Raw genomic sequence first — 13786 nt, 5'->3', positions numbered from 1 at the left:
GAATCAACAGCATGGCGGCTAATATTAAACATGTTTGCCATTAAAAACAATCAACAAAAAATGGTATTTTATTTAAGAAGTCTTGGTCAATTTTACGATGGGTAGAATTCATTCATTTTAAATGGTATCGGTAAACTACTATTGACTGTCGCACAACTCAGAAATCAACGTCATCAAGACTGCAATGTGATTGGCCATCAAGGCACACGTGATCCAAGTTGGACATAATGCTTTCTCCAAACATAGAGCCGCGGACGTTGGTATCTCCCAAAAATAAGACCATCCCATAACATGACAAAAATTAGCCGACCTTTACAAAATATTAAGTAAAAAAATAAAAAAATTATAATAATTATATATATATATATAACATACGCACACTAAAAAAAGAAAAGAGCTAAAGCATTGAAACATTTCCATTTCCATTCCACTAGAGTCCAATCAACAAAATGTTACAAATCTGCCTACAATATAATGTCAATGTGTCTACATTGTCTTAATGAAACGTGAGGAGGATAGTTTCAATGACCAAAGATTCTCTGAAAATCACAGCTGGATAATAGCAGTCTTGAGGTCAGAAAACCTCTAAAAAACACTACTGACACTTCAAATGGGACTAGGATTTTTGGTCAGATGAAACTCTGATCGGTCTATAGCACTGGTGCCTAACCCTGCTCCTGGGGATCAACTGTACTGCAAAGTTTAGCTCCAACTCTTATCAAATACACCTGCTTTTCATTTTAAAGTGATCCTGAAGACCTTAATTAGTCGCTTCTGGTGCGTTTGAGCTGGAGCTAAACTTTGCAGGACAGTCAATTGGGCACCCCTGTTCTGGAGTGATTCTGTGTGAATGGTCTTTAATCTCTAGTCACGTGTTCTCCAAAACTCACCAGGCATTATTCTCAACTACTCAAAGCTATTTTCTTAGGAAAAGGAGCTAAAGCTAATTGTTTGTGGCGAAAGTTCTTGTAGATGAAAGGATTTTTATTTTCACATCCTTCTTATTTCGTTTATATTTACCATATATTAAGGTTTGCAAACAAAAAAAATTCAGCTCCAACCTAATAAAAACTCACCTACCTGTAGCTTCCCAGTAACCCTTCAGACCCTGATTAGCTTGTTCAGGTGTGTTTGATTAGAGTTGAAGCAAAACTCTGCAGGGCTGCAGCTCTCCAGGGGGGTATTCCAGAACGCAGGTTATGTGACATACCTGGGTATGTTTAAGGGTAAGTTCGTGGATAACCTCAACTTTCAGTTCCAAAAACGGAGGTAACTTTCTGGGTATGTATGTAACCATAACAACTGACTCTCTGAAGATAACCTGCTCAGAAGGTTGGTGAGCATGGCGTGCCCTTTTGAGGAAGATCCTGTGGACGTAGAAGCCCAACTTATACGAGGTTTTTTTCGTCGGGAGAGGGTTATAAGACCACGTATTGACGTGTTTGCATACCCCAATGAATATTTGAAAGAGCGTTATCGTTTTCAAAAGATTCCTTAGTTTATTTAACACGTCTTTTAAAACCGCATGTCGCAAATGTGACAAACCGCGGTTCTGCGCTTAGCACAGAAAACATTCTGTGCATAGCACTTCGGTTTTTTGCGTCTGGCCATTTTTTTGTACAGTGTAGGCGATTCGGAGCATGTGGGAAAGGCAACTGTGTGTCGAGCCGTTCGTACAGTATGTCTGGCACTTAAACAGTTCTTTCCCACGGTACAGTTCCCTGGCCATAAACCTCTGCTTGTTATTAAAGACGAATTCCACAGAGTGGCAGGTTTGTCCTTTGTAGTAAAATCTATGACGCATATTTAATCATATTATTGATATCTATACATGTATTCATTATGCACACACACTTCATACTTCCATAACTTTCTGTTTCAGGGTTTCCAAATGTAATTGGGTTCATTGATGGCACTCGCATTCCTATCAAAGCTCCATCAATAAATGAGGGAGACTATGTTAATAGGAAATCTGTTCATAGTATCAATGTGCAGGTTACAACTTAACTTTTTTCCCTTCTTAAAATCATGAAAGTCTACTTTTTCCACTACATAGGTAATATGTGAGGCAACCCAAATAATTACCAATGTCGAGGCAAAATGGCCAGGATCTGTGCATGATGCCAGGCATTTCCGCAGGATATGTTTTACTTTATAGTATTTTTTTTTTCCTTTTTACTATATTTGTGTTGTATACTTCAATTGTTACAGGACAGTACAATGGTTACTTGCTGGGGGACAGAGGATACCCTTGTCTGCCCTCTTTAATGACACCCTACCCTGAACCTGAGCCTGGACCACAGACACGCTTTAACCTGGCTCACAGCCGAACACGGGCCGAGGTGGAGATGACTATAGGGATCCTCAAATCTCAGTTTCAGTGTCTGCGTGGGCACCGGGTTAGTCCAGAGAGGGCATGTGACATTATAGTGGCTTGTGTTGTGCTTCACAATATTACCACTATAAGAGGAGAGAGCCACCCTCCTTGTATTGAGGAAGATGGCCCAGAGGAACACCTACAGACTCTACAGGCCGCAGAGATGGAAGACTTTTGAGAGACAGGATCTGTCAAAATTACATTTATTAGTTTTTTTGCACTGGTCTGCCAGGCACTTCATTTCTTTATTTCCTGAAAAAAAAATAAAAGTACAATTCAATAAAATGTTTTTTTTTTTTGTTGTTGTTGCTTTATACATACACACAGATATATACATATATACATGCACCCAACACTTTTATCATGCAACAGATTGTTCTGACAGAATATTCAGACAAGTTCTCACCTTAAGGCGATGCTCCAGTAATTCAATTTCAAGTGCTGCTTTTTTAACGAGGAGCCTTTTCTCTTCCATTTGAAGCTGTATAAGGTCCATCTCCACGTCACTTTTCCTTATTTGTTTTTGAAGATGGACCTTATACAGCTCCTTTGCTGGCAACTAGGAAGGTGGACACAATTTAATAAATGAGATTGTTTGGTCAGACAATATAATTAAAATATGGACACTTTAATGCAAAAAGGGCAATACATTATAATGGTATGCATCATACCTCAGTGGATCTACCAGCATTGTCCACTTCTGTCACAGCAGATGTGGTCTCTTCATCGTCATCTTCATCATCTTCATCCTACAGGAGAAATATTCAAGTATACATTATCTGAAAAAAAAAAAACAAAAGCAACTAAAGGTACCTGACAACAAATCACTTACAACTGTGACAGACTGTGTTCTTTCTGGAGAGTCCAATAATACAATCCGTCCATCAGTTTCTATAAGAACACACAACCCATAAAATTCTCAATATTATCAAAGAAAATAATACATGAAAACAGTAACATGTCACTCTAAGATCACAGTAGCCTATACATCATATGCAGTTAAATAAAATAAGCCTACATAAAACATTTATCTTGTTAAAAAAGCCTTTAAGTGACAGAGATTTATTTATCATTTATTAGGACAAAAATTAAAACAAATCATAGAGGTAAACTCACATTGCACCATTTTTTCACCATCACTTGTGGTGCATGGTGTGTGTGATGAACTGCCCCCTGGATGCTCTTTATTAAGGGACAGAGCCAGCTCCTCGGATGGGGTGAGGGGAGGTGGTGGTGGGCTTCAGTCTTCTTTCTATTAGCTACATGACAGAATGAATATACTAAATCCTGTTATAATAATAGTTCAGTAATTGTGTAATCAAATATTACCTTTTTGCAGAATGTTTTTGTGTTTCATTTTGACTTGGCTTAAACTTCTTGCGGCTCCAGAAGGATTACGCCTTATTAAATAAGAAACATACATTATTATTTTAAACTAAACAAATAAATGGCAGCAAAAGTAAATGCTTTCATAGTGATATAACATTCAAAAGGATGTATAAATCATACTTCATTATTTTGCATTATAATAAAACGGGAGCCAATACCAAATTTGTAATTTAATATACTCACGCATTTACTCTGTCGGTTATTTTTTGCCAAGCCAACTCTCTTGCTTTAGCTGATGCAGCTGTATTGCTTCTTTTTTATATTATTGGCTTAAACTTCTCATAAGCGTGCATTAAAACCTCCAACTCCGCCTCTGTGAAATACGCCGCTCTCTTTTTTTTCGCTTTGAGTTTCCATGGTGACTCGTGAAATCGGCGATCCATTGAAAATGTCTTTCTACATGCACCGTGCACACGCATTAACTCTGGGTAACCAGTTGGAGGTTGATTAAACTAACTCTTCTCAGGTGTTTTGGAACCGACATACTCATGGTATGCCTGTTTGGGGTAAATCAACCCAGAGGTTATGATTTATCAAATGGTAAGTTAACCAAGCTTTCTGGAATACCCCCCAGGACTGACATTCACAACCCCGCTATATTATGTCATACATATATACACACACACACACCGATAGGACTAGACCAAGTGTAAAACCAACTACATGCTCAACAAGAAGTGTGCATACGAGGTGTTAGGTATGCTGTCAACATTTAGGTTTTTGTCTACATTCAGTACACTTGGGAGCAACAGTAAAGAAACCATTGAAATATTTTAATAAAGAAACAGACCTTTCATACAAAAGTTTTCTTTATTATGTACAGAATTAGTACAGGTTCCAAAACTTAACATTTTATCTATGTGACATGCTTTTATTCATAATTGTCTATTTTCCATTGTTTTAACCCCTCAATGTATTTAAAGAGAGCTCAGTACTTGGGTCTGTTCATAGGTTTGCACTGCCAACTCGATGAATCCAGCTCTGTTTGACTCATACTGGGCATAGATCTAAAAAAAACAAGGGTAAAAGGGCAGAAAATGCATTAGATATACACATTTTACAAAAATAATAAATAAAAGAATTAAATAAACAACTACTTATTTAAATGAAGAACTTTTTCCGGGAATTGCAGTATTTAGAATTCTTGGTGTGTATTTGATGTGACTTTTAAACAAGGTTTATTATTATTATTATTATTAATAAACAATATTGATTTTTATTTTTATAAGCCAGAAGTAAAGTTTCCACTGCGATAAAGGTTCACCTTGCTCAGTTTAGCTAGCTTTTATTGATCCCAGCAGTATCATCCAATACGGACAATGTTGTTTATCACCTTGGATGTATGAAGTTTGTGTGCTAGCCAGTGTTATTTTATTATTTTTGATATACAAATTTTTGATAACATTTTGAAATATTTTTTCTTTGGTTTTCTGTTTTCATTTTAGTTTTACAATTTTTTTTGTAACTTTTTTTGTGCTTTTTCATAATTTTACTAATATGTGTCTTTACAATTTAATTTCAGGATATCAACGAAAACTTCAAATTTTTCATTGGCTTATATTTTTCATTACCCTAATAATAAAGCCCTGTCAGTTCACTCAGAACCTTTAAATTTGCATTATCTTTACATTGGTCTTTTTTGTTAATGTGATGTCAACATGGCAGCAAATCCACTCTGTACAATAAAACAGCTTAAAGTGATTTGTCTCAGTCTATATAATTTTAATGATATTTATCAAAAGTATTGTTTATTTCTTTGTGTAATATTTTAAGCAAAAAACTGAATGCACCTCTGAAGTGGGGCCAGCTACAACAACCAGCTTGACTTCCTGTTACAGGGGTTAAAGGGGCAGTGTGACATAAGACAGGATTGAGTGTGCACTAAGCAGGAACCGTGACTAAACAGTGGCCCCTCATCAAATCTACCACGCTTTCCCATTTCCCTTCAAAGAATTGAATATACACACTCTCTCTTACACACACATTAAAACCTGTCACTCCACCATCTCTACCAAATTACTGGTGGCATCTCAGAGTTCGACAAGATCTCTTTTTTTGCCATTCTTTACTCCATGCACTCTGAATGACATCCTGGGTTAAAGGTCTAACCACAGGCTAATGGGAAGTGATGTACCCTGGGCCTGACCCTTTATACCCTGTTTCCAAACTTGTCAGAAAGCACATATCATTATTACAAGAGTGTTTTTTCCAACAGTGACTGAACAGCTCCAGATTTTCACTGGCTGGCTCTGCTGATATCTTCAAAAGCTGAATGGCAGAACATTAAACCTAGTCCTAGACTACAATGCAAGTCTGAGCTGTTTCAACTCAAATAAAACTGCACTGATTGGTCTTAATCTTAGTTCTTGTCTCAAAGTGCACACTAGTAATGTTTTTTTTAAAAGCACGTTTATTAAACTTGCTTAAACTTAAACATCCTAATTGAACTATGGTTTAATCCTGGCTTAGTTTCAACCCTGTCTGTAAAACTGGAGCTGAAATAAATCTCTCTAGATAACCTTTCGCTCTAACAATGCAGTTTTATAATGTGAGGTGACTTATTTTAAGGACTGCTTTCTCACTGTTGACTAGCATGCTGTTTACATTAGTATTTACAAAGCATGAGGCATATATTAACGTCTTATAAGTGTTATTATTATTATTTTAGATGCCTAATCTTAACAACTACCTTGTTAACAGCAAATTAGGAGTTTGAGGCAACAGTTGTAGTTAATAGGTAACAGTGACAACTGGACCTTACATACATTTGGAAATTAAATATATGATTATATACATACAAAGAAATCAGTTAAAAAAAAAATTTATTGGATTATTTTATTCAACTGATTCTCCTAACTTTACACGTGTAAAAAAAAAAAAGAAATGCTCACAGTTTAAAATACAGCCATAAAGGCCCCAATAAACTTCTAACTAATTTTTTTCCGTTATTTCTTTGAGGGCAAAAAGTAGTTCCAAAAGGGTGAGATCCCATGCTGCTGGAGGCGGGGTGTGTATATTAATGTAAACATGGCGCAAACTGCCATGTTTTGGCATGATTTTGTTCAAAATTACATAATTTCTTCGAAACAGGCACATGCAGTAACTACAGGACATTTTTAAGTAGTTTAAATTTGTGGTCACAGAACAAGATGTGGATATAATAATAACAAAAAACGTGACTATGTTGTACTATGCATTCACCTTGAGCAGGTCCAGGTGAGTGGCCTCTTGTCTTCGAGCGTGCTGTGCACACTCACTCTGAGGATGAACCAAGTTGAATAGACGTACCAAGCTCACTGCATCCTGCATTCTGTAGATATGACAACACAATATCATTATACAAAGCTACCTCTTAAAAGACAATGCATACAGTAAGTAAATTGAAATTAAAGGTGCTTTGAGCCAGATCATCAAATCAAAGACTTCAAAAAGTTTAAAGGATCGAAGCTCCCCCCAAGATTCGCTCATCTTGCTTCTTTTTTGGTTTCTACAATCTACATTTCTTACATATGATGCAAGAACACCAAAAAGTGATGGGCCTTCGCAATTTGTAGTTCTAGATACGTAGTTCTGGAACTAGCCAGCATTGTAGGTTCTACAGATCTAATTTCTTCTTTGGGGCGGTTTTGCTGCTTGCGTTTGCACCAGCAGCAAGAACTACGAAGTTCATGTACAGTCATGTATTTTTGAGTGCCATTAACAAACTTCAAAAACCGGTGAATGAAAGATGCCATGATCACAGCCTTTTTATTAAGATTAAATCCTCTAGTACACTTGTCCAGTAGACTTTCAATGCAAGTGCTAAGCATGAGTCACAAATAATTGTTCTTTTCAACTGAATGAATCTTCGCTGAACCCAGATCATTCCTTTTTCTCACATATACTCACAGGTCTCTCTGCAACATGTCCACAAGAAGGTTATCAATTCGCCGACCATTAACCAGATGCCAGGCCAAACCACCGAAGAACCGTGTGGACCTGAGCAGATCGTATTTCCTTTGCTTTTCAATGTCTTCATAGGTCAGCATGAGCACCTAGAAGACCATATAAATATAAGAATAACATGTTTCTTGCACTGGTACAGTTTATTGCCCAACCCTTATAAATCTTTTTGTCAGCAACTCACCTTCTTAAATTCGGCACAGTCTGGCTCGAATTGGACAATGCACCTGTTTAGCACATCCTCATGTCTATCCTGTTTAAAAACCACCTGTAAAGAGAAGAAAGCTTGTCATAAATTAATACGTACATATTAATAAGACTTAATCAGCTTTTGAACTTTCCTTACCCTAAGGTTTTCTTCATTAAATATGGGTGGTGGTGTAATCTTACGACCCTCTTTGGGAAAATAAACTTGTATTAGCCTATCTCTTTCCTCCCATGTTGCTTTTCTCAGGGTTCCACTGGGCTCTCTAACAACAATGAATCTTTCCTTTAAAATAATGGTCAGAGAAACAAAAATTTCAACAGCAACAAAGACAAATAACACAGTACCTCCGTATACACATAAAAAGGTCAGAAATTGCATTAATAGATCAGAAAATTACCAAGAAATTACAGTAAATTGTCTCATTTAGGTTTTTACCCAATACCAACAGGAACGTTTATTAATTACACAAAATGTTCGCTAAACAATGTCTTTTCCTTACTCGATGCGGGATGTTAAAGTTGATGTCGGTGAATACATATTTAGCAGTGTCCATGCCTTCTAGTATCTGATCTTCAGAGAGCACATCATTTATGGGCTTCCTCTCTGGCAGGACCGGTGGCATCTTCAGCAAATGTTTTGCATCTTCCTCTGCTTTACAGACTGCCTGCTCAACAACAGAACATATGAACCCAATTAAAAAGCATACCTGTACAATCACACCACAAATCTGATGTTATTCACAAATGCCATGCCGATTCTCATTTCATTTCATCATGTGCCCTTCCCCTCATTAGCCCTATTCTATCAAATTACCATCCCATCACGTGAAATCTCACCTCTTCTAATTCCGCATCTGTCATAAGCTTGTATTTAGGTGGTGTTAGATGCTGTCTTAAGGGTCGGAACACTTTCTTCAGGTCCAGACCTGTGATTTTGGACAGAATGTCTTGAACCTCTGTATCTGTAAACTGGGCTTTAGGTACATCCACGGAATCTGGAATGAGGAACAAAAATAAACAGTGATCAACTAATATTTTGCTTATACAAAAAAATATTGTGGTTTTATATAGAACAGTTATGTTAATTATGGTAACAAATGGGGTTTCACTTAATTTTAAGGTGTCCTTCTTACAGCACAATTATAGTTTTAAGTACCAAGTAATCTGAATTAACACCATTTACTCACTATATGGTTAGGTTTTAAATTAGGGTTCAGTTTAGGATTACTTGCATGTAATTATGCATCGTAGTATAGTGTACAGCATTGTGTAATAAGAACGCCTTAAAATAAAGTGTTACCTAAATTGTATTTTAAAAAATACCGTTCTTTTTATATACTTAATTATCATACTCATACGCACAGTATTTACATAACACTCAAACGTACTTTAAGAAAAAATACCATAAAATCAAATAATTGAATTCCAAACATCAACGTATAAAAACATATTGTGGCACTTTTGTTAGCTTTAAAAACAACGTGAATATTAGTGAAGCATAAGCTTCACTTTAGTGTTCTAATGATTTTAAAGCGGTTTTATTTTTAGTAGCCGCGTGATACATTAATACTACAAAACACAAACGTGATATACAAGGTCAACTCTACACCATTATGAAGCACAGAACCATTGACGTCTCATTTACAGTCACTATACTTACTACTGCGTGATGCTGATACACAGAACAATCGGGTAGTTGTCTGCAAACGTGTTTGCACATGATCTATACATTTTACGCAAAAGTAAGACCTTACTAAACACCTTGTGAAATTAAACGCAGCCATGCTGTAAATGATATCACTGCGGCTGTGCATTGAACTTTCACCTTTCAAAGAACCACCAGGAATGCTGGGAGATGTAGTTATTGACATACAAGAAAAGCGTTCTAAGAGCGATAGACAGTTATTCCGCCCCCGCCACACACACGCAAACAAAAAGAAAAAAAAGAAAAAGAAAGAAAATGTTGAAATGTTTTGTGTTCACCATACATGTTGAAAATATTACGTTTATTAAATATCTGCATTTTTAGTCGTAGTTGCATCTTACATGTCGTAAGATGGCGCTAGACACTTGTTACATAAATCCAGTAATTTGCACAGGTTTCTCTTTAGGGATATGATCAGGAGATCAGGAGCTGTGGTCAGGTTGGACAATAGAAACCTATATAAATAAACCTGATTTAAAGCCTATAAAATGTCACAAATATAGGAAAACAAATATTTATTTGACCCCATGTCCCAAACATTTGCACATAAAGCATGTATTGGTGCAGATGGTGAACCTGTATATATTAGTCCAAAACATTTGATCAAAGTTGTCCTGAAACCAAAATGCGTTCCTTTCTTATTACAACTTTTATTAACGTTTTGATCCACTTGAAAAGTTCATCTGAATGAGATGAGAATATGTTACGCAGTAGATGGCGCTAGAGGATCACAGTTATCCGTGGATTAATACAGTTTCATCCAAGTGCAAATTTGACGTACCTACACTGACAAAAATAAAGTTATTTATTTATGTACTTCATTTGTGTATTCATTTGTGTAGTTTTTTGTTTTTTACAATAACATGGTCACATATATCATTGATAAAATAATTTGCACACCCCAATGTTGAACTCAATGTTGACACTGGGATTCAATAAAATCAGTTTAGGAGTTAAGGCCACATTTCCATGTGAAAGCAAATGTTATCAATCAATCAATCAATCAATCAATCAATCAATCAATCAATCAATCAATCTTTCATGTATTTTTTTTTTTTTGCTGATGCTTACATTTATCATTTATCAATCATTTATAATGGGTTTGTCTTTTGGCAGGGGTTCCTGTAATCACCATTTATCTCATGTAAACAGCTATGAGTTTTTAGGTAAAAATTGTTATTATTTTTAAATATAGGCTATCTGTGTATGTATGCTTTTTATATAAATCTTTTTGAGCAGACTCAAAAAGGGCTGACCGTGGGATCCAGGGCGTTTACAAGGTCAGTATGTCCCTCTAAAGGTATTCTAACTTTTTGCATCCAACAGATGGTGATAACCACTAACAGACTAACATTTACAATAATCTTATTCAGTGTTAGTCTAATAGCTGAGCTACTGTATCCTTTTTCAGTACTACTGTTGTTGACCAAAGTCAGATCAGGGTAATTGTGTGCATTTGTTTACTGCTTTGACTGTACTTGTCAAACCTGTTGAACACCAACTAGAGAGCCAGATCTCACTAGTTAAAAAGGCGTAAAAAAGGCTAAATCATATTTGTATTTAAATTCAGGTTAGGCTATAAAAAAAAATTAGCATGATATAAAAACAACGGACATTTATGAGGTATTCTCAGTATTATAATGAAACAAACTAATCGTCTGTGCATGTTTGACCTTGTGGAGAGATGTTTTGGTCCCCATGAGGAAAACAGCGTATAAATAGTATAGAATAAAGTGTAAGTAAATTTTGTCACAAAACTATAAGCAAAAGATATTTATCAACAGCTGTGTACAAAAACTGCAGAAGTCTAAGGAAAGTCAGCTAGCTAAGATAGCTAAGTAGTCGTGTGTGTGTGCGTTAACATGTTAATAGTAGAGGGTTGTCACCAGAGGCAAGACTTAGCCTTTCAACAAGCAACAGCTGTCTCCATATTAAACCAGACACACACACACACACACACACACACACACACACACACACACACACACACACACACACACACACACATGCACACACACCTATAATTGTCAAGATTCATGCACAGCTATATGTGTGCACAGCTTCATGCACAGCTAGATGTGATTACAGAATTTAGGCTACTATCTGATACTATCATGAATCTAGAGTGTATTCATGGGTGTGTGGGTGTGTTTATGTGTGTGTGACAAAATGTTATACAAAAATGAACTAAATCACACATAAATAAAGTGAATTTTTCTTAATAAAGCTTTCAGTTTCAGTTTTCAGGGTTAGGGTGTGGGCTAAAGCTATGCTGTATTTCTAACTGTATATAAAAACTATAGAATTCTATGGAATGTCTCCATTTAGAAATCTAAGTAAACAAGTGTGTCTGTGTGCGTGTTTCCAGGAAGGTCAGAGTTTGACCTAGGCTGGCTGCATGGGCAATCTGTGTGATTGTGTTATGACATGTGTATGCACACCTATTGTATATAAAGACTAATTCAGTCAATACTCGTATTGGTTTTTTACAAAAAAAAAACCCTGAGGTTTCAGGAAAGAGTGAAATGGAAAGAAGTTTGTTGGTGTGTGTGCTCTCAGAGGCAGCTCTGAGGCTTCAAGGACTTGAGCATTGGTATTTCTCATTTCAATGGGAGGGAGGTAAAGGAGAGATTGGAAAAGGGCACAGTGACACTCATCCTCTATCTGATTCCCAACAGAATTGCTCTCTTGTTTTCCTTTCATTGTAGTTCTACTTTCATTTAAAATAAAGGATTCTTGCAGTATTTACACATGAACGGTAACAAAAAACCTGAGGATGGATCCTAATGGATTTGTTTGTTTCACCAAAAGTTTTTTTTTTAAATCTTTTAATCAGTACTTTTTTAGTTTTGTATATAAATACACCAATACATAATTTTATACCTTTACTGGATCGCATCATCCAAATAAACCTTAAAAATAACATTGGCCTTGCAAAAATAGTATTAATAGTAATAAGGGTTATTTGTACACTGTAACAAGAACACTTTAAAATAAAGTTAAACCACGGTTTGTGATCCATAAACCTTGCTACGGTAAAGATTGGTAATGTCTTCTGATGTGTTACTAAGCCTTATTTATGACAGAAACTAATTAACATGCTTTGTACTAAGGAGTGGAATGTGATAATAGCTAAAAAAAATCAGTCAAAACTTGGTATAGTGATATTGCTGTTTACTAAAATGAACAGAGATTGCATTTTAAAAAGACACTTTTAATGAATAACTTTTCTTTCATTCATTCTTACATTATCTAATTTTCTTCGTAACACTGTGACACAATAAAATGACATTTTAAAACAAGATATTCATACTTGTCTGCTTTTATACTATATTGATGCACAAATGAGATGGTTTATGGATAAAATACATGTGAATCTCTGCAAATGTCAGATTTTCTGAATTTGCTTCTGGTATAGACAAAAAATATATTTAATATATTTCCTAATTTGAATTTTTAAATATTTTAGAATTCTATGCTTGTGCTTTTCCACCATGGTCATTTTTGGCAGCTGTGTGAAGAAAGGTTCCTGTGACTGAAACAGAAGAACAGAAAGAAAGTCATTCAGAAACGAGCACTATAATTGTGCTATAAACTGTTACACTGACACTCAGAAGCAACAGCAGGAGGATTGTAATCACTAAGAATACAATTCATGAATGTTCTTAATATTACAATCACACACACTCAACATTGAGAGAGAACACTAATTATAGGCCAAATTTTAATGCTTCCCCATTCTTACAGAACAATCATCAACTGCAGAAAAGATGTTTATAATTGTCGGCTATAGATATTCTGTAAATGATCTTACACCCAAGAACACAAAAGAAAAATGACTGTTGTTATGATTAGGTGGCATGACTGTGAAGAACTGCTTTTGGATATACTTTTAGCAAAGATACTCCTTATCACTGAAACTGCTTTCTCTTTCACATACACACAACAGCTGGATCCCAGCAGTTCACAGTGACCCTGAAGATAAGCGCAAACTGTACTTTTACTACACAATCTCATACACACAGACACACACAGACTGATAATATAACAGCTGTGTGGAGGAGACCTTCATCTCTCTCTCTCTCTCTCCCTGCCTCCCTCCCTCCCTCCCTCCCTCAGATCTCTCCTTCTTGCTAATCGTGCTGTCTAAAGGATTTTATTTTATG

The 13786-nt window shown here is 35.9% G+C and overlaps 1 protein-coding gene and 1 pseudogene across 1 annotated transcript; one reads left to right on the top strand and one right to left on the bottom strand.

Annotated features, from left to right (window-relative positions):
* Positions 1 to 1337: 1337 nt before the first annotated feature.
* Positions 1338 to 2619, top strand: LOC122359588 (annotated as a pseudogene).
* A 1938-nt stretch (positions 2620 to 4557) lies between these two features.
* On the bottom strand, positions 4558 to 9733 carry mrps22 (mitochondrial ribosomal protein S22). The gene is made up of 8 exons (XM_043258249.1): positions 9576 to 9733; positions 8753 to 8910; positions 8416 to 8580; positions 8055 to 8198; positions 7893 to 7976; positions 7655 to 7800; positions 6968 to 7076; positions 4558 to 4773 (listed from the first exon to the last, which is right to left on the bottom strand). The coding sequence occupies exons 1-8, from the start codon at positions 9727 to 9729 to the stop codon at positions 4684 to 4686; spliced, it is 1050 nt and encodes a 349-aa protein (XP_043114184.1). The 5' UTR covers positions 9730 to 9733; the 3' UTR covers positions 4558 to 4683.
* Between the last annotated feature and the right edge of the window lie 4053 nt (positions 9734 to 13786).

Source organism: Puntigrus tetrazona, chromosome 15 (genome assembly GCF_018831695.1).
Source record: "Puntigrus tetrazona isolate hp1 chromosome 15, ASM1883169v1, whole genome shotgun sequence".
Classification (NCBI taxonomy): Eukaryota; Metazoa; Chordata; class Actinopteri; order Cypriniformes; family Cyprinidae; genus Puntigrus; species Puntigrus tetrazona.
The sequence above is the reverse complement of the archived record's forward strand: the minus strand, read 5'-3'. Positions and strand labels throughout refer to the sequence as shown.